The sequence below is a fragment of the Marmota monax genome, unplaced genomic scaffold, assembly GCF_021218885.2.
Source record: "Marmota monax isolate L192 unplaced genomic scaffold, Marmota_monax_Labrador192_F-V1.1 WCK01_AAM20220418_F8-fsc00228, whole genome shotgun sequence".
NCBI lineage: Eukaryota > Metazoa > Chordata > Mammalia > Rodentia > Sciuridae > Marmota > Marmota monax.
The window spans coordinates 1,578,681-1,605,117 of NW_026695240.1; the positions used below are offsets into that span (position 1 = coordinate 1,578,681).

The window sequence follows — 26,437 nt, forward strand, 5'->3', positions numbered from 1 at the left end:
ATCCCGGGTACTAAAAAAAAAAAAAAATAAAAAATGCACCACCTAGAGGCTGGGGGTGCAGCTCAGTGCAGACACTTACACAGCACACACAAGGCTGGATTTCACTCCCAGTATCACAAAAAATGAAAACAAAACAAACAACAAAACACAAAAATGCCCTTATCTACTCAGAGAAGCATGTGTGACGTCTGGGAGGAGTGTGCGGGAAGAAGCTGATGAAACGAGCCTGGCAGGATGTGGACGGTCACTGATGCTGGTGACGGGGACCTAACAGCCATCTCTCTCCGTCATGAGTATTTCACAAGAGTGTGCATGCACGTTCATGAGTGTGCACGTGTGTTTGCGTGTGGTTTTCATGTACCCTGCACTATAGAGAGGCTGCCAAGAGGGAGGCCGGGGCGCCACCCTTAGCACACAACTATGAAGGTGGAAAGTGGGGGCCTCGAGAGACATCTGGCCTCAGCGGACCTGTGGGGGCTGAGAGGTAAGAAAATGGGATCCCAAGCAGAGGCTTTCACATTTTACAAGCACACCAAAGCCCAAGTCCAAGCACAGTTCTTCCCAGGGTGTGATCTGGCTGGTGGCCACACAGCCCACTTCTATTAGAGGAAGACTCAGCTGCTCCCAGGTAAAAGCTGCACTTCCCACCTTCAAATCCCCGTGGAGTTCCCTGTGTTTTCCTCCCGCATTATCCAGCAGAGGCCAAGGTCGCTGGGGCAAAGCTGCACCCTTTTCAAAGGTGCACTGGAGTACACCCACTATCACCACCGAACAAGCCACCTCTTTCTCCTCTCCTACAGAACAAGGTGGCATTTAAAAGGACAGACAATCTCAGGTTTTGTCTCCCAAACAGAGCAGAGGTCCCAGGGGCAAGGAACAGAGTGGCTGGTTCCCCAGAACCAGTCACCAATGACAGTGAAGGAGGCGTGGAGGGACATGGGAGACAAAGCCCAAACCTGAGCAGAATAGCAGGGAGAAAGGACAGCAGTGTTGTCCTGGGCCCCACGGCCCCGGAAAGAGCGGAGGAGCAATCAGATTCTGCTCGGCCACACCTTGGGCCTTCTCCCTTTCATGGTATTGACTTCTCTGCCAATGTCCCATAAATAACAATGGTCACCAACACAGCCCAGACGGCCCTTCCTTTCCCGGCACTGTAAGTCTAGCGCCCCAGCTCGACCAATGGGGACCCACGGGCTGCCCCAGGACACAGCAAGTCAGGTTTCAGGAAGGGGCCAGCCAGAGAAGCCACAGGGCTGGCTTAAGGTTCCAGCTCTCCCCAGGAACCAAGCGCTTCACTGTTCCTTCCGCTGGGTGTTGGTTTTCCCTGGAGGTGGCGATTTCTTTTCTATTCCTGTCTTCTCTCCTTCTTTCCTTTCCTTTTCCTTTTCTCTTTTTTTGGGGGAGTGGGTGGGTGGATACGTAGGACTGGGCCCAGGAGTCCACCACTGAGCTACCTCCCTAACCTTTTTTATTTTTTGAGACAGGATCTGACCTCAAACTCGCAATCCTCCTGCCTCAGCCTCCCGAGCTGCTGGGATTACAGGCGTGCGCCTCCACCCCGGCTTCCTCATCATTTTTTAGACATCATTTCTCGCCTTGCTACATGCAGGGTGGCCATGCCCCACATTTCCAGTCTCCTTTTAACTTTAACTACCCTTTGGTCTCCATCCCCCATGAGACTGTGGGGCCCCTGCCTGGGACAAGATGTTTGACAAGTACAGGAGCATAAACAGCCAGTGAGACAGGCAAAATGCACCTGCCACTCTTCTGTCCATCTCTTGATGGACACTGGAACAGCCACTTGGTTTGGTGTTAAGGGTACAGACTGATGGAGAACCCATGGTCTGTGGGCACTGCTGCCATCACCATCCAGGCCCAGCTCACCTCGGCAGGCCTGTCATACGTACCCCATCTAAAAGCTGGTCATACTGTGTGCACTCTGACAGGTCCTACGAAGTCCTCCCTAGAACCAGTGTGACAGCCAGCTGTCCTTGCAGAGTTCTGAAGCAGTTCTGAACCTGCCAATTCTCTGACAAACAGGATTCCTTCCTAGTAAGCAGAGCGGGGAGACACCACTGCCACCTGGAGAGCTGGGGAGTTGCTGTTAGTTCATCTTAATTTGTTCAAATATTTGCTGAGCTACATGTTCACATGTTCATCAGGTATGCCGTGACAAGGGAAGCCCCTGTCCGCAGAAAGGATATGTGACTAAAATGCAGGTGACCATCATTTTTTTCCTTCTTTCTCTCTCTCTCACACATGAACATGCATGCACACTCTTGTAGAATATTCATGAAAGAGAATATTCTAGGTTCCCGTCACCAGCATCAGTGACCGTCCACATCCTGCCGGGCTCGTTTCATCAGCTTCTCTGCACATTCCTCCCAGACGTCACACATGCTTCTCTGAGTAGATAAGGGCATTTTTGGTTTTTGTTTTGTTTTGTTTAAAACTTTTTCCTTTTATGCAGAAATCGCTACCTCTAGGTTTGGTATGGTCGTGTGTGCCTGTAATCATAGTGACTTGGGAGGCTGAGATAGGAGGATCGCTAATTTGAAGCCAGGTTGGGCAACCTAACAAGACCCTGTCTCAAAATAAGAAAGAAAAAGGGCTAGGAATACAGCTCAATATAGCTCAGGGGTACAGTGCCCCAGGCTTCAATCCCCAGAACTGCCAAAAAAAGGGGCGGTGGGGGGAATGTTGAGGATCTGGGTGGGGGTGTGGAGGGGGAACAAGCAGGGGCAGAGGCCGGCATGACGGCCCCAGGCAAGAAAGAGCAGGCTACAGAGGCAGCTGTGTGCCTGAGACCAGAGGGAACAGACCCTGCAGGGCTCAGGGACGAGGGCCAGGGATGTCCCCTGTAATTTCAAACAAGATGCTGCTTGGGTCCATGTGCAGAATGGGCTGGAGGGGGCCGGGGGTGCAAACCAGCACTGGCACCTGGCCCACAGGGGTTCTCCACTGGTGTCAGAACCTGAGCCTGGCTATGCTCTTGCAAAAGGGCAATAAGGCTGCTTCAGGAGAACTGGTGGGACCTCAGGGCTTCCTCAGAGGAGAAGCTACACTAGGGCCCTTCTGGGCTGTCTGTGGTAAAGGGCAGAGGGCTGCCTGTCACCTCTGACATAGGGCTGCGGAGGCCCTGCCTGGTGGAAGGCTTCCCAGAGGGAAGAACACATGTGGCTTCTACAGGGTAAGTCAGAGTTCATCGACACTCACATGCACCCTGGGGCCCAGAGGCCTCCCTCAGCGCAGTCTGCATCCCACTCTCAGGACCTGCACGGCATGAGGCGCTGGCCTCTCCCATGAAGCCTCCTGCCCAGCAACAGCAAGAGCAGGCCCCGGCCAAGGGGCTCCACCATCACGTCTCAGCTGATGGAGCAGAGATGGCTGCTTCTTTCCAGGAACTGCACTGCTGGGAGCCCGACCCCTGACGTGCTCAGTGCTTCCTCATCAAGCAGTTGGACTGTCTGAAACTCAAAGCGCAGGTGACTTCCTCTCTATTGCCTCAGTTCTTTGGCTGAAGTTTCCTAGTTGAAGAGAGGTTCCCTGACCCCCAAGACCCCAACCAGTAACCCCTACTGGGATTACTGTCCAGCTCCCACGGGACAGGGCCCCATGACACTCCATCCATCAGCCAGGGGCTGGGAGCACAGCTCAGGAGCGGACTGCAAGCCTAGCACCCCCGAGGCCCCTGTTCAATCCCCAGAGCTGCAGAACACAGAACAAAAGACTCCATCCTTCCAGATCCCGACCACCTGTGGTGGGGCATTACTGGCCCTGTGGAAACTGAGGCTTCCCTGCCTAGGGACCCTTGAGCAGTAAGGAGCAGCGCCAAGAAGAGAATCGGATTCTCTCCAGCTTCATGGCGTGTGTTCATGAGAAACCAACAGGCAGCAGCTCACAGCCTGACAATACCTTGGATCATCTAGGACGGGTCAAGGGTGGACCCTGATTGGCCCATCTGTTTACTGAGGGACCCCTGCTGCCAGGCCTGCACCCTCTAGCTAGGAGGCCTCTTGCTTGGGTGATGAAGAGCTGGGCCCACCTGGCTGACCTTTCACCAGGACACCTGTCAGCCAAAGTGCACATGATCTCAACTCAACTTGGACTTGAGCCCTTCCGATAGCTGTCAGCCCCGAAGAACGCAGCTCAAGGTGTTCAGGAGAGCCTCTCCTTGAGAGAGTCCTGGGCTTATGAAAAGTAACAAAGTCAAGAAGGCAGCACCCAAGTCAGGTAGGCCACGCTCTCACCATCTGCTTTTCAGACCAGAATTAATTCTTCGGCTGGTTTCAGACCTTCAATTTCAAAAATATCCAGTTTGTGCTTGTCTACAAAGGAATGTGACTGGGCACCTCCCACCAGCAACACAGAAAACAACTCCCACTGCCATCACCTGCTGGAGACCAAGCCACAGACAGGCAGGCCCAAGGCGGGCCTGGCCAGAGAGTGAGGCCGACTCTCCGGCGTCTCGCCACAGTTCAAACTGGCCTCCAGACGCCTCAGTGGACCAAAAAAACTGGCACCCCACGGGCTACCGAGGCTGAGACACCGCAACCTCCCTCTCCTCACCCTGTCCCATCCCACAGGACCTGATGCCATCCCTGCCTGAATTCTCAGAATCACTAGAAGCCCCTGAATTTTAATCTGAGCCATGAAGTGAGAGGGAAGGACAGCCGACGGCTCCATCCCGAAATGGAAAAGTACCTAAAAGGGGGAGAGTCCAGTTCAAGTCTTGTTTCCGTCATTTACAGGCTGAGCACCTGGGGCAAGACAAGAAACCTCTCTGAGCCTCAGTTCCCTCTCCTGTAAGGAGAGGCAAAGTGCCCAGTTGGTGGAGCTCGGCTGAGGCAGCAGCCGGGATGATTCTGGGCTTCTCCGCTGTTATGCACAGTGATGGGAGCACAGGGAGTTATCTGTGGACTCAGTGCTTTCTTGTTGCACCCAAAACACAACCCTAGATCCCGCAGGAGATGCATTTTGGCTGCTGTCACCTCTCTAACCCCACACTGCCCTGTCCACTTGCTCCTGAGTGCTGGGCATGTGGTGTCATTTTATTTGTCTCCTCTCATACCCCCCAGGGGCTCCTGCCTGGAGCAATCTTCCCCCTCCCAAGCTGGTTCCTTCTTGCCACCCTCCAGTTTATTTGATGGTAACCACCCCAGATAGGGCATCCCAACAGCGCTATCCAGCTCACACTGTGTCCCCACAGCCCCTGCTGCAGGGCTCTGCTCTTTTCCTTCATGGATGAGATCACATCTGAGCCAGGTGTAGTGGCCCACAGCTGTGATCCCTGTGACTCAGGAGGCAAGGGGCAGGAGGGGTCCAAGGACAGCCTAGGCAACTTGGCAAGACACTGTCTCAAAATAAAGAGGGTTGAGGATGTAGCTCAGTGGAACCCTGGAGTTCGACCCCTGTACAGGGTGGGGAAAGTCAGTTCTGAACTCTCTGCCTATGTGAGGTTTCCCTGGTGGTGGTGGTTGAATGCCTCCCTCCCCCAGTAAGGCTGCAAGCTCCACGAGGACAGGAAGGGGGACCACTGTATTCACATCTCTTTCCCCAGCACCTTGTGTGTTGTACATAAAGGATAAACGCTCAATGAACACTGAGCAGACCACCTCACCACCAGACCATCAGCCATGCCATGCCAGGGTCGACTATTAGGGGATGGTGAGGGGCTTCCTCTCCTGTCAATCTGCTGCCCCGCCTCTCCCTTTCTGCATACATTCTGAATCCACCAAGAAGGACGCCACCCAAGAAATAGAACCTTGCAGAACAAATACAGCTCCATTGCCCACACAGCTGGCAGCAAAGCCCTCTGAGAAGTCCCTGCACTCGGATCCCTACCCATGGAGAACTAGAAACTTTCTCACCCTAACAGCCGCAGCGCAGCGGAATGGTGTGACGGGCAGCAGGGTGAGGACGTCCCCCCTGCCCAGCTGCTCTTCTGGCCGCAGAGCCCTTTCCCTTGCTGAGTTTCCATCCACGGATAGGCAGTGAGCAATGCAAAGCATCACAACCATTTTTCCTCCAGCTATTTCTAGGCACATAAATAACATCTGAGGACTCAAGGCCAGCTTGAGAAAACAATCGAGCAGGAAATGCTCCAACCAGTGCAAAGGCAACGAAAGTTGAGGGTGAAGTCTTTATGGAGAGTTTCCTGGCTTTTCCCAGGCAGACAGCTCCAAATGCAAAGTTTGATAAGAACCATGAAGGACCATGGGGCACTAATTCAATCAGCAGGGGACTCCATTAGAGCTTGGGGGTGGGGTTTCTCAGGGTCAACTCCCCCCCTCCCCAGTCAACAAATTGACTGCACACCCACTATGTCCCATTTTCCTGAAATCCATCAACTCTCTCATTAGAGAGAAATGCTGTGTTTGGGCTTTTCCACACACAAAAGATCTTACCATTGATCTTTTTCACAAAACCTGTACTGCCAACATCTTCCAGAAGTCAAATTTAGGCGACAAATCCTAAAGAAGTATTTCTGTACATCTGCCACTTGGGTGCAGGTTTTGAAGTGGCAGTTCATTTTGAAGGTTGGCACGATCCACCAGGTTATTGTGCGTTCAGAATAGCTGCCTTTGGACCAAAGTGTTGCTTTCGGCCTTCTAAAACAAACAAATGCAAAACCTTCCCACTATTCTAGTTCATGGAAACATGGAGCCAGATCCTAAAATATGTTTGTGGCGAGAGGAATTTTGAGGAGCCAACTCAATTATCTAAGGTAACAGGAAGTGGGTGGTGGAGGTAGGAAAACATGAGGCACAGACGAGGCAAGCCCCTCCCACCCGCTCCCCCACCCCTTGCCCGGGAGCTGTCACTAAGGAGAAAAGAAAATGGATTCTCTCCCTCCCAGTAAGAGGATTAAGCAGCAGCACTTCAATCAAGAAACCAAAGGAGAGGCAGAGACAGAACCAAGACCCTGAGAGGTCAGAGGTCACAGATGGGGAACTCCTGGAGCCCCATTTTGCGTAGCCTGCAGGGGTGTTTTCTTTTGGCTTTTGCTGATTTTCAACTGAATCAATGATGCCATAAAACTCTATAGATTTCTAGCTTCTTAGAAACTAAAGTCCCAGGTCCCCATTCCCACCTGGCCACAGTCAGCTGGGGCTGTCTGGGGCTATCAGGCTGCGTCAGTGGCTTCTGTCACTTGCTCTGTGATAATCCAGGACCACAGTTTATCAGTCCCAGAAGAAAACCAGGGGCACCTACTTATGTCCATTCCCCTCACAACTGCCCAAATGACAGGACCACCTGGCCCGAGTAACAAGGTACAAGCCAGGTTGTGGCCACCCCTGTCCCCACAGTTCCAGAGAAAGGACTGCGGACAGAGCTGCCCTGGTTCAGCCTCTACTTGAACCTCCCACAGGTGGCCTGAAATCCCAGGTGGGAGTGGGATCACTGACTGCCAGGAATGGCAACCCCAAATTTCCCAGGGGACCTAGGACACGTTCTTTCCTGGCACCCTAGCCAAAAGAGGGGGCTGAGAGGCTGGGATGGGGCAAACGAGGAGAAAAGTGTGGTCAGGAAAATGTTGAAAACACCAGATATACTGGCTCTGGGAGCCCCTGAGGAGATGAGCCCCTTCAGCTGCCCACACTTCCCAACTGGTGCTCCGTGAATAGCTGTTTCCACCTGATCTTCCTGGTTGGAAGGCTCTGCAGTTTCCGCACATTGAGGGGGAACCTGGGATTCTCGGCTGGCCTCCAGGGCCTCGCCCTCCTGCCCAGCTCTGCTTCAGGATTCTCATGGGCCCAAAGAACCAAACCCCAGGGCTGCAACCATGATGGAGTCGCCCTCGGTACTGTCACCAGTCCATCAAAAAATGGTGCTAATCTCATGGACTTCTTGAGACCACACTGGGCTCAATTTCCTGGCAGTTACCACAAAAATGTGGTTCCAACTGCACCAAGGCAACTACTCAAACAAGCAGCAGCTCATATCTAAGGGCAACCATCTTCCTTGGTAATGGATGTGGCTTCTGCCACTCATACCCACCCAATTCTTCTCCAGCTCCTTCCTGGCTGCCGAATATACACACACACACCCGAGTAAGATCAGCAATCCTGCGACTTCAAGGCTCACCCCTCCCTGACCATCCTCGCCAAACCAGACTGGGCCAACAGTTTTCATTGTGGAAATTCTAGCAATGCCACTGATGGAGGACACCTGCAAACTCAGGCCTCCTTGGCCCAGGTGAGGTATCCTTCTTGTCTAGATCCATCACTCCTTTCCAGCCACAGGTCCCAAGCCAGGAAGAAGGAAAAGGCTGGGATCCCAAGGTGACTTCTCAGCAGTGGAGAGCCCAGGACACCACACACCACAAACTTTTCGCTGAGGACCAACCCGGAGGAATGTAGCCCTGAACATTTGAGGCACCTCCCTCTCAAATCATGCTCAAAAGACCCTTTCTGAACCCAGGAAGGCAATGTCAATGAGCCTACATAAGTCAGTCGGCATGCGGTGAACCAAGGGCCACACTCACGACTACGTGGGGCCTTAACACTCAGCCCACTTTCATCATTTAATTCATTATCATCCCTTTCAGAATGGAACTGCTATGAGGACAAGGGTGGGGCTGGTTTTCTTTCTTGCTGTATCTCCAAGCTTAACAGTGTGGTAAATGAAAAATAAGAATATTAACAGATCAAAGGGTGTAAACCACAGGAAACGTGCGGTGGCTCTCCTGTTTAATCTTCAAGCTTCCTTCTAAGGTTGTTAGGATGTGGGGAGGGGCATGAGGAGGAGGAGGGGGCCCTGGAACTGCGTCTGGATCCTGCATTAGCATTTCTGAGGCCACTGGTTCTATCAAGACACGGAACTATGCAAAGCATGAAAGGAGACACCACATTACAGCCACATCCGGGTAATCGGCCCTGGTTTATTTGGAATTCTGAAGAACAGGCACCTCAAAAGATGTAACTCTCCCTAACCAGGCCTGGATCTTCTTATGACTGCCTTCTGCCATATAAATAGTAAGCCAGCTTGCATATTTTGCATTAATGTCTTCACGCAGGGCTGCTTTGAGTTTATTTTTGTTGCTTTCATTTTAAGACTGTGTTTATGCCTCTCTGTTCGTCTTCCAGCAAGTGGAAAAACGACAAGATACAAAGCTTGTCCTTTTTTTCAGAGACAGTCCAGACGGTTTCTTGAGGCACATGGAAAGATTAACAACTTATAGTTGCCAACTGGCTGGCAATGGGTAGTTTTCCAAACTGTTTTTTTTTTTTTTTTTTTTGTGTGTGTGTGTGGAAGAAGCAAATATATCAAACTAGTCCTGTGTGTCAGCTTCCATAACTTCAGCATGACGGAGTGAGCATTTACCTAGGGCCTAACTGCTACTATGCTGCCTGTGGGCCACAAATTCCACACTGTGACACACAATTACCCAAAGCACTAAATGGGGGATGGCTTAGAAAAGGATGTCTCTGGAAAAGCAGCAGCATTTTGAAGAGCAAGAATAGTAAGAGAGGATTTTTTTTTAACTTAGAAGAAAAGGTAAGCTGAACCTGGCTAAGACTGTTTCCAAGACACCCCTGTGACTTCTCTCCCACCCGTCTTTTCACTTGACTTGCTTCTTCTAAAGGCAGCTAAACACACACACAAACTCATTTTTTAATCCCACCAGCCCTCCTCCCCCAAGGTCAAAGGCTTGGCAGTGACAGCCTGGAACAATGACATCACCCAGGTTTGCCTCCTTGGCAGGGTCACCAATATTGTTTGCAGTGAATTTCCTGTAAAGGCCCTTAAGACAGGAAACTAGTCCTGTGCCTCAAGTCCTCCCCTGTTCTGAGCCATCCTGTCAGGTTCAAACAAAGGCTTTTTGTATTTTTCCCTTAAAAAACAACAAAACAACTTCCCTGTACTTTTAATGAGCACCTTAATTACAAGCTAAAGAATTAGATATATTTACGGATGACCTCATGCTTGCTGATAATTAGCAATGTGAAAGACCCAGCACGTCGTCACTCCTAGGCCGCCGCTCCCCTCCCCCAACCTTAGGTTAATTAGGAAGCTTGACCTTCCAAAACCAGTAGACATGGCCCAGCCAGCCCCCTTCCTCCCCTAGGCCTCCTGACACAGGGGGCCTGCTCCTCCTGCCCCCAGTCCAGAATGGAAACTGCTTCAGAGAGGGCTGACTTCCTGGGATAATGATGTAGGAGGGGTGACAGGTTTCTGTGGGGCCCAGGCTCTAAGTGTTGACAAGTTTTAATTAACGCCAGGGATAATTTAACCCTGGCACAGTCAAGGGGAAGAAAACTGCTCATCTCAGAGGCGAGAAGTGTTTGGATGTGCACGGTGCCCGCCATGCCGAGGGGAGGTGGCTGGGCACAGGCTTGCGCTCGCAGGGCCCGCGAGGAGGAGCAGGCGGCTTGGGCTGCACTTCCCATTCATTCTTTTGCTAGAGAGGTGTCAACAGCCTGATCTGGAAAGCACAAGCCGGGTGGCCCTCCCTCAGGGTCTTGTCCGCTGCCAACAATGGGAGCTCCTGAGCGTGGCTGCCGGCTGGGCCATCAGTTGTCACTGTGCTGTAACATTTTCCAAATTTGTTGTAGGCCTGCGCCCTGTTAGGGGAGAGGCTGGGAGGCGGACATTCTCCTCATTCTTTTGCCTTATTAGGTTGTGGATTTGATTGCTTTTGAGGGGGGATAGGGGCTAAGTTGAGGAATGGCATCAGGAAGTGACCCCATGAAGGGGGGTTGTGGGAGGAAGGAGGAAAGGCGGATGGAGCTGCCAGTGAGGACGGAGGCCCGCTAGAGTCCCACGTTCAGGACGGAAAGCTGGCCACAGGCTCCTGTGCAGCTCTGCCCCACTTGACAGACGTCCTGGGCAGTTATTTTGGGGTTATCGCGCGAAGCCCTTCCTGTTTCTACATCACTTAACAGCTGAAGAGAGGTGGCTGGTGCAGGGCTGCCGGCGGCTTCTAACTTGAGTGGATTTTTTTTTTTGCTTTGGAGGGAAGGGAACAGAAAGAAGGGGACCGGAGGAAAGAGCCCCTCAGCTGAGAGCAAAGTTAAGAAGTTGACTTACTCAGGAAAGAGTCTCCCTGGTGCTGCCTGTGCCTCACCCAGTCACAAAACTGTTCAGGGCCTGAAACTCTGAAACAAGAAGCCACTTCCCAGATAATCCGGTCCAGATGGATGCAGAGGCCAGGGAAAGGGTTACAGTGTGTCACTCGCAGCCCAAGTACGTGTTGCCACTTGATGGAGGATGTTTCTTTGAAGTTGCTGGCTGGGTGTAGGCTCCAAAACTCCCTGGGGGAGAACTGCAGGAAAGCGGGTAGATGTTTGGGTTTTCCACCCGGCTGCACACTTGGGCAGGCCTTCTTGACCTCTTTGAAGAGACTGGAGCAGCAGACCCCACCTGGGTGCAGGAAGGGAGCCACTAGAATGATCACTGAGCACTAACAATGTGCCAGGCACTCTGCCAAGTACTTTGCACACATTATCTGTTTAATCCTCAGAAACACCTTTCAAAGGAAGACACTGAGGCCCAACCCCTAATACCTCCCCAGGTGGAGGAGAGGTGAGGAGCCCAGCCCCGACCCAGCCCCCTGTCCATCCCACACCACCTCACTTCTGTTCTGCTGCCACGGCCAAGTGTGGACATGAAGGTGCCAGAAGGGCCCCCCTCAGGCAAAGAACACTCTTAACACGGCCTCCTGGGGTGCAGCTGCTGGGGCCAGGAGACAGCCTGAATCCCAGTGTCATTTGAGCAGCCTGCAGTGTCTGGGGAGCAGGCTGGGTGCTACGGGCCAACCTGCCAGCTGAGCAGGTGTCTCCTCCAAAATATGGTTCATGCAAGAAAGTGACCCTGAATATTCTGCAGTTTCTCCCCCAGAATGCTCTCCCAGAATGGAGGTGAAGCAATACACTCCCCAACTATAAGCAATGAGCCCCAGGTTCTCTTCTTGAAAAATACCTACTTCCCCTAACATCTCTGCCTTTCAAAAAGGGGTCGGGGGAGAGACACCTCATAATGACTGTCAGGGAGACCCAGCCTGGAAGCCTTAATGAGGTGCAAAAGGAAATAGAAATTAACTGTGCTAATATTCTTGGGACCTCTCTCCCTAAAGTCACCCGAGCTGCAGAGAGGAGCTTAATCTACGCAATGCCAGCCACGATCACCACCCCCACCAAATCCTTCCACCGAAAGCTACTGACCCTGGCAGGCTAAAAGATGGAGGCCAAGCTCCACTGGCTGAGTTCAGCCACTATTTCACTTGCTTGAGCTGAGCGATGCCACAGTTTTCATGCACCAACTGTGGGGGCGGGGGGGGGGGGACCACACACGACACACCTGAAACCACATGGACAAAGAAAGGCAAAGCCGGGCTCTGCCCGCCTCCTTTCCCACAGGCCAGGATGCAACTCGAGGCTGTGGATTTGGGGAAAGCACACCAAGGGCATTACATTATTTGAGCATGTGAATGAATCTTGTTTTTTTAAACATAGTGAAGTATTTCCTGGGATGTGAATTCTTAGGTTCCACAAGCCAGCTCCATGACATTTACCTTTAAACTAAAGCAGCACCTAGAACCCTCAATGTGGCAGGCAAAATAAACTCTTACGACAGAATGCTTCTGGGCTACCGTCACTGCAGGGACAGCACACAGCCAACTAATAGGCACATGCCTCAGAGCGCAGCCAGAGAAAACTGCCACCTGAGGAGCCTGGCCCCCCATCCCCAGCGCCATAGGTGGAAGTGACAGGACCCATGAGTGGGTTCAGATCCAGAGCCTAGGGACTTGCTATTTACAGGTTCCCAGGCATGGTGGCGAACACATGTAATCCCAGAGACTCAGGGGGCTGAGTGAGGCAAGAGGGTCGCAAGTTCGAGGCCAGCCTCAGCAACTTGGCAAGCCCATCTCAAAATTTGGGGGGAAAAAAAGACATACAAAAGCACCCCGGGTTCGATCCCCAGGACCCCAAACCAACCCCAAAATAGAATGAGCATGACTCCTAACTTCTCAAACCTGAAGCTCCCAGAGACTACTGCTCACTGGGGAGGACCTTAGCGGGCTCCTCCAGAGGCAGCCAGGTTGCCAGGTTGCACCAGGGACCCTCTAACACTGCTGCTGGCAACCTGCCCACTGTCGGGGCAAAGGCCCACCCCTCCTGACACTCACCTCCTTTATGAAAGTTTCCATGATTGACCCCACCGGCCCTTAGTCACCCCTTTCCTCTCCTGGGACAGGGCTAGAGTGCTGTGGCTTGTCGGTGTGCCGCTTAGTGTCCTTCTGAGGTCTCATGTGGCTTTGCTCTCTCCCCAACCACACTGAGCTCCTTGAGAGCGTGGGCCAGGTCTCCGGTTTCTCATACCCCCAAAGGCTCGGCATGGCGCTCTGCTCTGCACAGGGGCCCGGCGAGGGCTGCTGGCTGGCCCTGGCGGTCATGTTTCTACCTGAGAGCTGGACTCCAGGGCCCACGAAGCCTCCACTCATGTTACACGAGAAGCTTGTTGGCTATAAAACACCCACCCACTCTGGTCAGTGGCTCCTCGTTCTGCTACCCAGAAGGTGTCTTCCATGCTTTCACAGTGTGACAGAGAGAGGCAGTTTCTCACACACACCCCAAAGCCTTTTGGATCTGCAGGAAAGACATGGATCAGATCCAGCTCAGCTCAAATGCATAATAGGCCACCCACCATGGAAACTGACAGCTGCGTCCCAAACATGGGGTAGGACTCAATAGAATTTGATAGATTTTCCATTTGCCGTACCCTTTTTGCCCATTCTGAATCAATTTTACAAAAGGGAAGCTTTATTTTCGTATTTAAGAGGCTAAGGATACACACACACCCCTCCTACCCCATACAGCTACTTAAAAGGTCTCGCGAGTTCTCCAGGGTCCGCTGCGGAGAGCGCAGACCTCGCCATCTCCTCTCCGGGAGGCAGATGAGCTGGCTCTGCCATTCCAGACCCCTCACTCCCAGCCACTCCTTTCTACTCTGGGACAGGGAAGATGCTTGCTATCAGATCTCCTTGAGGGTAGGGCAGAGAGAATCCCAGCCTGTGTCCACAATATGATCCGGGAACTTAAGTTCTTGCTGGGCACTGCGTGCACAGAGGCAGGAGCAGGTACTGATAGCCCCAAGCTCTCCGTCACTGCTCCTCCCTCCCCAGTAAAAAGCCACATAACTAGTTTGACAAGCTGTGCCTTCAAATGGAGAGCTATGGCCCAGTGAAATCTACCCGTTCCTGGACTGGCTTCTGAGGGACACAGAAAGCTCAGTGTCCCGGCTGACTCGACTGAACCAGAGCCACTTAGCTCCACCAGATCAAAGGAACGAGGCAGGAACAGAGTGGATGAGCAAGGAGGTGAAGAGCCCAGTTTACGCCAGTTTAAAAAATCAGGCTTCCAGGTCTCCCCATTTTATCAAAAAACAACAAACAAAAAAGATGCTTCCTAAAGCAAGTGGCACCTCAGCAGGCAGAAATGGCCTCCTGAGGGACAAAACAGGCTAGAACTTACTCATGCGGTAAAACTCAAGCTCCGCACTACAAAGCCTTGAGGACACAGGCCGTAAAACTCCAGATTCAAAAGTCACCAGGCTTTAATCAAACAGGTGCCTGCTGCAGCAGTGATCACAGAGATAACTGAGGCTTTTGTCTGGTTTAATGTCTTGCAGTCGCGGGGTTCCCACTTGGAAGTCTGGCCTCCTGGGGTGGGGGGCCAAGAGGGAAGGGCTGCAGTGCCAGAGCGCGAGGCTCCTGGTCCACCAGGCTCCAGACCTCGTCAGCGCTTCCAATGACAAAGCTCTGCTTGGGGCTGTGCCTCCCTTCCCAGCCCCTGCTCCTCAGGGGCGCCTCTTGGTTCCCTCTTCCTCGTTTGTTAGGGAACAGCTGAAACGCCATCTCTTCAGAGAGCTTCCTTCCTCTCCCCAAAAGAATCCCCCTGCTCTCACCACCCTCTCCCAGTCCTGCTCACTAGACTACAGCGCGTCTGTAACCGGTACCTGGGAAGGCTGAGACAGGAGGATCACAAGTTGGAGGCCAGTCCCAGCAACCCAGGGAGACCCTCAGAATCTTAGCAAGACTCTCTCAGAAAACTGCGGACTAGGGATGCAACTCAGTGGTAGGGGTCAATCCCCAGTAATAGCCCCCTAACACCACTGCCAGATGTTATGACCATAAACTTGAAAGTCAGACCATCTAGACTTGAATCCTGGCACTATCATCTGGGCTAGTGGCTTTAACGTCCATGGGTCCTTTTCTGCAGGTGTCCTGCAAGAGTAACAACCTTTACCTTATGAGTTACTCTTCAGTCCACATGAAACACTTGGAATCCTGTCTCACACAGGTAAAATGCTCACTATTATTACTTAATTTATAGCACATGATTCTGTATGAAAGATCTTGTGTGTTATTTACATATCTTCCACTAACCTGTGAACCGATCAAGAACACACAGAAAGCAGAGGGAAGCTGGTTTGCATTTGGTCATCTCATTTCCTGGGTGATCACCAGCCAGTCCCCACTCAGGGAGCACACTCCTCAAAGACCCTCGCATTTTGACATAATTGAACCCACAGAGCTTGAACTGCTACTTGGAAATCTCATGTTTAAACTATGCTTGGAATGTCTGATAGGAACATGCATTTATTTTTAGGCAAAAAAAAATTGTTTCTTAAGCTAACCCTGTGGCCCTTCAGCAGACCGTATTTGGCAAGGATTGCTATGTGTTTGTTTATTAAAGAGGCTCAAAACCTTCTCAAATCCAAGGTAGCTGCTCAGAGAGTCCAGTGCACTGTCTTCTGTTGCTGCTCCTTCTTTTTTTTTTTTTTTTTTTTTTGGACTGGCGATTGAACCCAAGGTGCTATACCCACTGAGCTAAAATCCCAGCCCTTTTTATCTTTTATTTTGACATTCGATCTCGCTAAGTTGCTGAGGCTCGTGTCAAACGGGAGATCCTCCTGCCTCAGCCTCCCAAGACACTGGGATTACAGGCATTAGTCTTCTATATTTATGGTCAAAACTTGTTTCCTTTGAATCTCTGTGCAGCAGGAGCTAAGGGTCACAACCTGCTCTAACCAATCATCTTTAAATTGGTTCACAGTTCTCGACTGACTGAATTCTCTTGCATGAGATGTCCCTTGTCAATGAGTTATGAAAGCTACAAAGGGAAAGGAAAAATTAGCTTCAAAAAAATGGCCAAGAAGGCTCGCCCCTAACCAGCCTAAGCATTTCCTCTCATCTCATTGGTAGAGACAGTGCTGGGTGACCAAAGCCAATGTATCTGAAAGACGTCTTGATACAGGCCTTTCTGTTTTATAGAAAGTCAAATTCTACCACAGTCTTGGCAGCGAGGTTCAAATGAGCCAAAAAAAAAAAAAAAAAAAAGTAACTGCCTCATAATCCTGGTGATGTTTACGTCTGGATACCTTCCAGGACTTGAAAATCTAACCATGACCAACCAGCAAACAGCCTGTAAGAAGGACCGATTCATCAGACTGCCCTTGAGCCAGCCTGGCAAGTCGCTGTTCCCAGACATTTTGAGTTTTGAACTGAGTTTACTTCATAGGCCAGAACAGGACGACCATACAGGTCTTCAAGCAAAACACGAAACAACAGAGAAAAACTGGCCCTTCCGAATGCAAGCCGGTCCAGTAACAGCCCAAGAAGCACTCTGTGAAATCATCTGATGGCTACCTCAGACATTCGGTTTAATGGAAAGCCACTCATTTTCTTAAAGGAAAGAAAGTTTGGGGGGGGGGGTGTAATAGGGAGGAAAAAAAAAGTTTATTTATTCTCAGAGTTGGGAGGATGTGGATTTTTAACAAAAGTTATTTGCACTTGGGATTTGCTGGGAACTTTAGAGTTCTTTTTAATTTGTCGGTGTTTGTGAAATCAGGCAGAAGACACAGACACATTTTGCCCTGCTATTAAGAAGTCACATAGCTGAGATTCCAAGTCTAAATGCCTAGAGAAAAAGCACGTGGCCTGGCCACAAAGCCATCAGATGCTTCAAATGCACACCCTCATCAATAAAGTAGACTGGCCCAACGTCTCCCCAGGGGACAAGGTCCCTCTTTCCCCCACCTGGCAAGGCCATGTGCTTGTGGGCATTTTCCTATGAGGCCACCTGGCTGCCCCTTTTTTCTGACCAGTGCTGCCTCTGAGTATGGTGGCACTCCTCAAATAATAAGCAGGCGACCTGGTTTTCTTTTTCTTTCTTTGTTAGGTACGAGAGACTGAATGCAGGGGTGCTTTATCACTGAGCTACGTCCCCAGCCCCTTTTAGTTTTTGAGACAGGCCTCACTAAGCAATTGAGGACTTCAGTAAGTTGCTGAGGCCGTCCTTGAACTCTGGATCCTCCTGCTTCAGCCTCTGAGAGGCTACTGCCTGTGGTGAGACTGTGTTTTCTTGGTGATAGCAACTAAATACCTGTTACTCACTCCCAGATTACATTCAGGACTATAAGCACTTATGTATTAATCGTCACATGCGCACATACCAAGGCCCTGATGACACAGATTGAAGTCAGCCTCCAGCGCTGCCTTTGGCCTTGGTAATGGAAGGTCTGTCATTCCCATAGAGATATGCAAGCTGTGGACCCGCAATTCTTATTGTGACATCTCCTCAAGCAACATCCCAGCATGGCTGGATGCTGAAACGATCGCAAGCTTCCTCCCATGATGTTTCTCCTAACCTCAAATTGGCCTTCTCTACCATCAAACCAGAATGTGTGTGAGAGAGAGTGAGAGAGAACACTGCATCCATTTCCCTTCCTGCTGTGCCCTCCTTCTGAAGGGCTGCTAATTAAGACATTCTTAGAACTGGATCAGTCATTACTACTCAGGAGGTAAGATATAGAAACTTTGCATCTTAGGCTTTTTGGAGTTTAAAAAACCAAATGTGCTCCCTTCAGGCTCAGAGGAGGAGGAGGAAGGCAATACCAGCCGCCTCCAATCCACTGCGGCTTCCACCCACTCTTAAAAGCCATTGGGGAGGGAAGAGATGAAAAGAAAAAGCCACTAGAAAGCCAGCGAAAGGCACCGCTCAGCCCCACACCTTTGGGGGAAAACTTTAAAAACATAAAACAAACCACAATGTCGTCTTTATTCCTGCTTGAAGCGGAAGACACAAATGCTATTGTATTGCTGGAGCTCCGCATCCCGCCAGGACTGGCGCACCCTTGCCAGAACTTCCCAGGATGTGCTCGGCAAGGCAGTGACTGCTGCTTCCAGGACTTCGGCCCATCACAGTTCCATTGGGAGACAAAGAATCCCTTCTGCTCTGATATTTGGAAGACAAACATTTAAATAAGGCTTTCAGAAGGTAGGGTTCACACACCCAGGTGGGCAGCAGCAGAGCAGCCAGACCTAAGGTATGTGAGAGGCCACAGAGCCTCAGGAAGAAGCTGAGGGAGGGGAAGTGAGCAGCCCACCACGCCGGAGGAATGCACAACGTGGCCTGGCTCACAAAACCCAAAAAGCCCTAACATTTGAAAGCAAAGATGAGTCAAGGATCGCCAATCACCAGCAGTGTGTTAGAGCCTGGTGTGGTGGGAGCATGCGCAAAGCAAGGGGTGTGTACTCCTCTGCCTACCTCTGGAAACCCTGCCAGGGTCAAGAGGGATAAAGTTTTGTTGTTGCTGTTTTTTCCCCAAATGCTTCATGGGCTCAAGGAGATTTTTAAGGAGTATCCACACCCTATATTAAATCTTGACTCACATTGAGGATGTTATTCCTTTTGATTCACTAGTAACCTGATGTCTGGGCTGGGGTGCAGCTAATTGTAGAGCTTGCCTAGCGTGCATGAGGCCCTGGGTTCCATCCTCAGCACCACACACAAAGGTAAACTATGAGGACTTCACAGAGAACGTCTGTTTGGTACTGGTAGGTCTTCAGCGCCTCACCAACACCTGCCAATTCCCCCTTTTTTTGATTTGTTTGATACCAAGGATTGAACCCAGGGACACTTTACCACTGAACCACGTCTCTACCCTACCCCTTTTTTTGTGGTAGGGGTGCCAGGGATTGAACTCAGGGGCACTCAACTACTGAGCCATATCCCCAGCCCTATTGTGCATTTTACTTAGACAGGGTCTCACTGAGTTGCTTAGTGCCTTGAAATTGCCAAGGCTGGCTTTGAACTCACCATCCTCAGGTCTCAGCCTCCAGAGCTGCTGGGATTACAGGCATGTCCCACCGCGCCTGGCCCCAGCTCCTTTTTTAAATATTTCATTTAGAGACATTTACAGAAAGGGTCTCACTGAGTTACTTAGGGCCTCCCTAAATTGCTGAGGCTGGCTTTGAACTCATGATCCTCCTGCCCCAGCCTCCTGAGCCACTGGGATTACAGGTAAGCACCACCACACCTGGCCCAATCTGCCTTTTTTCTTAGGCCAGAGTCTTCAGCAAGATAGCACCTAGGTAGAATTTAACAACCCTGTTTTGTTTTCAGTGTGTTTATTTTTGCAGTTGTCTTCTAATTATGGCCAGGGAAGCTGACTTTTCCCTTTACCCATGATTGACACTTAACTTTTCCTTTTAAAATGCAAGTTTAAAAATTCAAATTGACTTAAAAATATGTATTAAGCATGTAAACGTAAAAGCAAGTATGGAAAAAAAAAATCACACCCCAAATTAGAAAGCACAGAGATAAGTGCCAGGAGAATGCTCTGACTGGATAACCATCATCCCTCCTAGAAACGCAGAACGATCTCCCCTTTCTTGGTGGGTGTTGGGGGTGGGGAGTCATCCCAGGCAGACAGGAGCCAGCACAGCAACAGGTGGCAAATAGCAAATCCCAAGTAAATTCAATCCACTGGCTTTTAGATAACACTTCAATAAATCACATCTAAGAAAAAGGGCACTGGCCTCTTCCAGAGTAAATGCTGCTTCAACTAAATGGAAGGCAACAAGCTGCACCCACCAGTTCTTAAAGGCTTTCCATGGACATTCCAAGCTGATGCCTCTGTTGTTTACAGGGGAAAAGAGGAGGGGGAGGGAACACGAGAGAACACCACCAAAAAAGGCACAAGACCAAGACCAATGTCTCGGGGATTTTTATAATCCCAGGGAGACTGCTACTTGGATAAAACTTCCCAAGCACTGATGTAAGGACACTCTTGACTGTTAAATATATGCAAAGATCTCGCTTTCTGGAAAAGTCGGGTCTTGGCCCTCCCAGCCAGCTGGCTTAGCCGCCCCTCCCCCTAAGATGGCTCTTTAAACTGAAGCTGGAATGAATTTAAAACGGTTCTGTTCCTCTTGGATTCATTGAACCTTACACTCCTGGATACCTGGGATCCAGCCTAAAATGTAACTCATCAACCTTCACGGAAAGTGATACTTGTGCTACTTTCAGATACTTTATAACAAATCCTGGCAGCCTCCACTGCAACACTGTGAAACTAAGTTTCCTTGTAACTCTTCTTTGATCTTTCAAAGTTCAAACCACCCTAAAGGAGACTAACCTTGAGCTCTCAAACTACCAGTGGGATAAAGACTTCTTTTACACTTCCACAGACGATGGTGTTGGTGTGGGTTTCGGCTCATGCAGACTTCCGACTCCTCTCTACCGGGTCAGCGTCAGCGTTTCAGCTCCCTGGCCACTGAATTCCCAGGTTGCTATCACTAGCCTCCTATTTCCATGAAAAAAGAAACGGAGAGGGAAAATCTTGAATGAGGTAACCCGAGCATTGCTGTAAACTAAATACTCAAAGAAAGGGAACAGAAGCAAACTGAGGGCAGGAAGCAGAATGTGACTGCTGAGCACATGGCCATCACCGAGTGAGGAAAACAAGGGTACAGCTGGGGAAAACGCTGGCCTAGAATACACTAAATGCCAGGGAAGAGATCAACGTGTTGATATTTTGGCTGTTCAAAAAACTTGAATGAGCAAGTGGTACCAAAGCAAACAGCTGTTCACTTAATTTTTTTTTTTTTTTTTTTTGGCCTTTCTCTCCTTCAAAAGATACAAGCAACAGCAAGGGAACTATTTTTTAAAGGACAATCCTAAGAACTGTCAAAAGCTTGTGCAATTCCCAGGACACTATAAATCAGTACCGTCAACGCCCACAGCGTTCATCTCCACAGCCTCCGTTCCTCAGGCCTTCCCAGATCAATTCTTCCTTGGCCCCACTCTCCTGGCTGTCACCCACTGGTGGGCACTGCCAGATGACCTGCGCTGTACACTGGGGCACTGCTGAAGAGGAGCACGGACTGCATGTGTGTTCTCAAGGCAGAACTCATGCTCACTCCAGAAGCTCCGCCAGGAATCCAGACTCTTCCCTGCTCCTTCTGTCACCTGACTAAGACCACCTGTTCAAAGTGCAAGTCCACTTTTTTTTTTTTGTCCTGGGGAGTAAATCCAGCAGCACTCAGCCACGGAGCCACATCCCCAGACTATTTTGTATTTCATTTAAAGACAGGGTCTCAGGGTCTTACTAAGTTGCTGAGGCTGGCTTTGAACTTGTGATCTTCCTGCCTCAGCCTCTGGATCCCCTGGGATGACAGACGTGTGCCACTGCACCTAGCAGGTGTGCAAGCCCGTGTTTTAACTGACCTCCCTGAGATGTCTCACCTAGATAGGAACAGGAAGACCCACCGTTGCTCCCTGGGCTGTTTTCCTCCAGCGCTTTCCCCCATTTTCCCCACACCAGGCCAGGCAATTGGCTGCCATTAAAGGAAAGCCTGTAGCACAGGTTCCGACAGGAGGGTGAGTCAGGCCCTGCTGCCCAAGCAGCCTCCCTTTGGTGTTGGAAGCCAGAACCAGGGAGGGTGTTTCTAAAGGCAGAGGGTGATCCTGGCCCACGTCCTGAACCGCCTAGGATCAGATGAAGTGGCAGGCCCCACTCCCCTGGCCACAACAGGATCTCAGCTCTGAGTGCAAGTGACCCTGTGCTCCTAGGCCAGCCTCCCACACCTACTTCTTCAGTCATTAGGAAAATTAGATTCCAAAACACATTCTCCAGGAGAAGGAGGGAGGGAACAGAACAGGAGCAGCTGAGGGACTGAGGCGCTTCCCCTCCCCTCTCCCAGGAGGGCAAGTTCACAGTCTCATTTCTAGAGACAACTAAGTTTGGTTACCTTTTTTTTTTTTTAAGTATGTTATTCAATTTTGACAACTGCTAAGGACCTCTTAGTCTTAGCCAGATCCTAAGAGGCAAGCAATTAGAATAACGGAACAAAATAACAGATGGCTACTTTGGGGCCTCCATCATCAGCCTAAAAAAAATGGAAGAAAAAAAAAGACTTACTTGGAGAAAGACAAAACACCATCAGAACTTCCAAATAATTAACTTACACCGAATACAGCCCAAGCCAAAGGTCAAGGTCTAAACACTCAGGCCCTGTAAATAGTGATGTTTCAATGACCACACAAGTTTAGCAAGCAAGGCCTTTCCCTTTGCTGCTATGAGAAGTTTTGGGGTAACTGTCAAGAGACCTCACCCGTCCATGAGAGCAGGAGTTGGCAGGGCTACTCAGGCCCCTTTAGAAATTGAGAGAGGGAACTGCAGACTGTAATTACTCAAGAATTTACTCCCAGCTACCAGAGAGGCTTAGGCGGAAGGATCATCTGGGCCCAGGAGTTTGAGAACAGCCTGGGCAACTCAAGACCCTGGCTTAAAAAAGAAAAATAAATAAATAAACGAATAAGTAAGTCAGAATTTTTCTCAAAGACCAGACCAATCCTCCAATCCCCCAGAGAACACTCAAGGCCTTCCCATGTAAAAACTGTTGCATAACCTACTTATTAGATAATGCCTTGATTAGTATTTAGAGGAACAAAACTGTAAACTTCCCTAGGTATGTTATAAAGCCGTTTGAAAAGTAACTCAGAGAAAGGCTCATGAACGGAAACATGGTGCCCAAGTTCTGTTCTGTTTTAAAGGATAATAAATACAGATGAGTTTTTAAAATACATACTGTCTTGGTTATAGGGCCCTAGGAGTCAGGTAGAGGGAGACACACACCCTGACTCAGGCCAATCCCTGCTTGCACTGTTCTGGACATAGACTTTTGTCCAGGACACTTATGTGAGTATATGTGTACAGGAAACTCTCTCTCTGTGCCAGTGTCCTGGCCTTGGAGGCAAGAAGAGCAATCTGTTGTTCACTAAAGTGACATTGCAACACAGAAAAAAGTCCAGCAAGCTAGGCATACCCGTCATCACAGGGACTCACGAAGGTGGGGCAGGAGGACTGTAAGTTCGAGGCCAGCCTGGGTAACTTTGGGAGATCCGGCCAGTCTGTTGTGGGTGGGGAGATTCTCTTACATGGGACAGAAAGAACACTAGCGGGTGTATTCCCTCGCCTCACTCCTTCACCTATATCATAATAGATTCCTGCTCCAGAGCAGGAAAGGGCAGAGCTGAAACAACACTTTCCCCCTAAAGAAAGCTAGGCGTGAATATTTGCTAGGGTAGGTATAAAGCAGGACGTGCTAGAACCTGGCCCTTCCTGAGAATCTAAAGCAGCTGGTATTGGAGGAGGTCAGGAGCCAGCCTTTCCCTCAACTGTGCTGGCCAGGAGGAAGGCAGTTAGGAAGTAGGAGGAGACAGTGACACATGCAGCAAGGCTCTGGATTCCGGTGAGTCCTGGTTCCCACCCAGGGTCTGAATGTGCCCAGCCTCGCCCTGAGGCCAAGGGAGGCCAAGGGAGACTATGACCATGAGCAAGCACACACCCTAACTCCCAGGAGGGAGTAGAGAGCTAGCAAAGGGAGGCACTGCCGAGTGGGAGACAGAAAGAGGGAAGTCCTGCTACAACACCTGAGAAAACAGGGACAGGAGATCTCCACGAGGAAGACAGACCACTTAAAATCGACCCCTGGCTCCCTGATCCCCTCCCGACTTTCCAAGTGCCTTGGCAACTCTCAACCTTTTTCCACCTGGCACTGACTTGGGCAATAAAGTACTGTTGAGACTCCAGCCTAGAACTCCCCTTTTCCCTCAAAAGGCATTTTTATGTCAGCAATCTCTATAGGACCACCCTGCAGCAGGTGGAGCAATGGAGGACAACACCCCCACCAAGCCGCTGCCACTCTCCACCCTCATTATGACAGATGAGGACATTCACGCTGACGTTGGTAATTTAGCCAAGGTTATGCCAGGCCCCACCTCAGGCTGCCCTGGAACGGCTGCTCCTCCACCCTTGCCCTCCAGACTGGGCAGCCTGAGCCGTCCCAAGCACCAGCTTGCACCTGCAAAGGGCTTCCATCACTCTCTGTGCACACCCCTTGAGTCAGCCCCGTGGTCCTGAAAAATCTCCCCCAGACCTACTAGGACCTGGCCCTTCCTGAGAATCTAAAGTAGCAGGTATTAGAGGAACTCAGATTCCTCTCCCCAAGCCCCAACTGCACACAGTCCACCTTTGTGGAATCTCCAAAGGAACTCTCTCTATCCCTTCTCCTTTGAGGAGACAGACTGCCTGGGAGATTGGGGGGGGGGGGGTCTTGCCCAAGGCAACAGAGACATCAGCAAGAAACCTGGAAAGAAAGCCCAGGCCTCCAGGACACATTAAAAGCTTCTAAATTCGAGTACCTCCTGCCTTCTTCCCAGCAACACTGCTGAGCAGCCCCCTCCCCAGGCCGCCCACTCGGCATCTTCTTTCTTTAGCTCTCCCTGCACACACTCAAACCTCTTATGTCACTAAGAGCTCCCCCTCTCAGCCACGCTGATTATCCACCCCACACACCAACACCTTCCCGGCCTCCTACTTACTTCTGACCTCCCTTTCACTACTGAGGGCCCCCCTAAGTTGTTTCCACACCCCAAAACACACTCACTATGGGATTCCTTCACCTTTCCTCCCCAACCCTGTCAAAAAAGACACAATTCTGGGGACACTCTCTTCTCCCCAACCTCTTCCCCCATTCCTTCCTCAGTTTATCCATCATCCTAAGGAGACTTTCATTTTCCTAAACTCACCTCCCTCCCACCATCCGCCATTCCAGCTCACGGTCCCTCCCACCGTCCTCACATAGCCCAGACCCCATCAAGCCAGGCTTTCCAACCCAGGACTGGGCTTTTCAGCCTCCCACCAATGCTCCAAAATCCTCCCTGTGTCCCCCATGGCTTTCCCTTCCATCAACTCCCCTTTCAGTTGTCTTCCTCTTCCCTTTAGAATGGGGTACCCCAAATAAATCTCACCCCCTTCAAAAACGTCTTATTCACAAGCCCCTAACTCCTCCCCTGAGCACCCTAGTACCCTAGTCCCCAGTCCCCCCAGACCTCCTCAGCGCTCCTATCCACCCTCACATCCCATATCCGTGTCTTTTCACACCTTTCTTGCTTAGCCTTGAGTCTCCCCAGACTCCCTAATCCTCCCCCAATTCTTCACACTTCACAGTCCCTTTCTGGGTCCCCCCACTCTATCTTCAGACTTCCTGGTTCTTGGTGTCCTTTAGAACTCCCTCACCCTAAAGCTCCCCCCATTCCAATCTTCTGACTTTGGGCGCTCCGAATAATCCCCTCCACACTCGGGCTCCCGGGTCCCACATTCTAGTCTGGCCCAGGCATTCCCTTCCCAGGCCCCATGTCTCCCCTTAGCCCTCCCAATCCATTCTGCGACCCTGCAGTCCTGCCTCAGGTCCCAATTCCATTTCAGCTTCCCCGGTCCTCGCCCCGGTTCCAATTCCCCGCCCAGACCCTCCGATTCTTCCTAGGCTTCCAGATTCCTTTTTGCAGATTCCCATATTCCCTACCCCGGCGCCAATTTTTGCAGATTCCCAATTCCTTCCTCAAGCTTTAAGATTCCTCTTTGGGACTCCAAAGCCCTTCCTGGGCCCGCCAATTCCTTTTCAGCACCCCCAATTCCCATCACAGACCCCCCAATTCCCTCCAGGACCTCCAGTCCCCTTCCCATCCCCCCCCAGGAAGACCCCCTCCAGCCCGTCCGGCCCGAGGGCCGCGCACCTTGCGCTGCTGTTTCTCCCAGGCCGGGTCCAACAGCAGGTCTCGGTCCCAGTCGTCCTCCTGGGCCATGTAGTCGCCCATGCCACCCCCGCCGCCAGCACCATTGCCCCCGCTGCTGGGGCCGTACTGGTACGACTGGTTCGCCGCGTGGTAGTCCACCATTCCGCCGCCTCTCGCTCTCCCACCAGCCGGTCCGCTCCCGCCTCAGCTCCCGCCCCTATGCCGGAGCCTCCGCCGCTGCTGCTGCTGCTGCTTCAGCTGCTTCAGCCCGCCCTCCGCCGGCGCCTGCGCACTGCCCGCCGCGCCTGCGTACCGAGCCGCCGCCGCCGCCGCCCTCCCGCGCGCGCGCACCTGATGAATTGATACCACCCACCCGGAGCTCGGCGCCTGCGCAGTCCACCTGCTCCTCCACTCGAGTACGTGAGCGCGCACGTCATTCGCGTTGTGGGCGGGGCCAGAGTCATGAATGAATCATCGGTTCTTCACCGTTCGGGGTTGAGAACTTACTCCCCGTTGGGCAATGCCGAACACAACAAGTGTTTATCGAACGCCTGCTGTGTGCCAGG

At 51.2% G+C, this 26,437-nt stretch overlaps 1 protein-coding gene across 5 annotated transcripts in view; it reads right to left on the minus strand.

Annotated features, from left to right (window-relative positions):
* The window catches only part of Actn4 (actinin alpha 4), a 69,814-nt gene extending 43,673 nt beyond the window's left edge, over positions 1-26,141 (minus strand). For 3 of the 5 annotated variants that reach the window (XM_046440185.2, XM_058577672.1, XM_058577673.1), the window contains exon 1: positions 25,872-26,139. In XM_046440185.2, coding sequence (XP_046296141.1) covers positions 25,872-26,033 — 162 coding nt within the window. In that variant the 5' untranslated portion in view covers positions 26,034-26,139. Of the gene's footprint in view, positions 1-25,871 lie in introns of all 5 variants that reach the window. The other 2 variants (XM_058577671.1, XM_046440184.2) reach the window with 2 other exon arrangements.
* Positions 26,142-26,437: the final 296 nt, after the last annotated feature.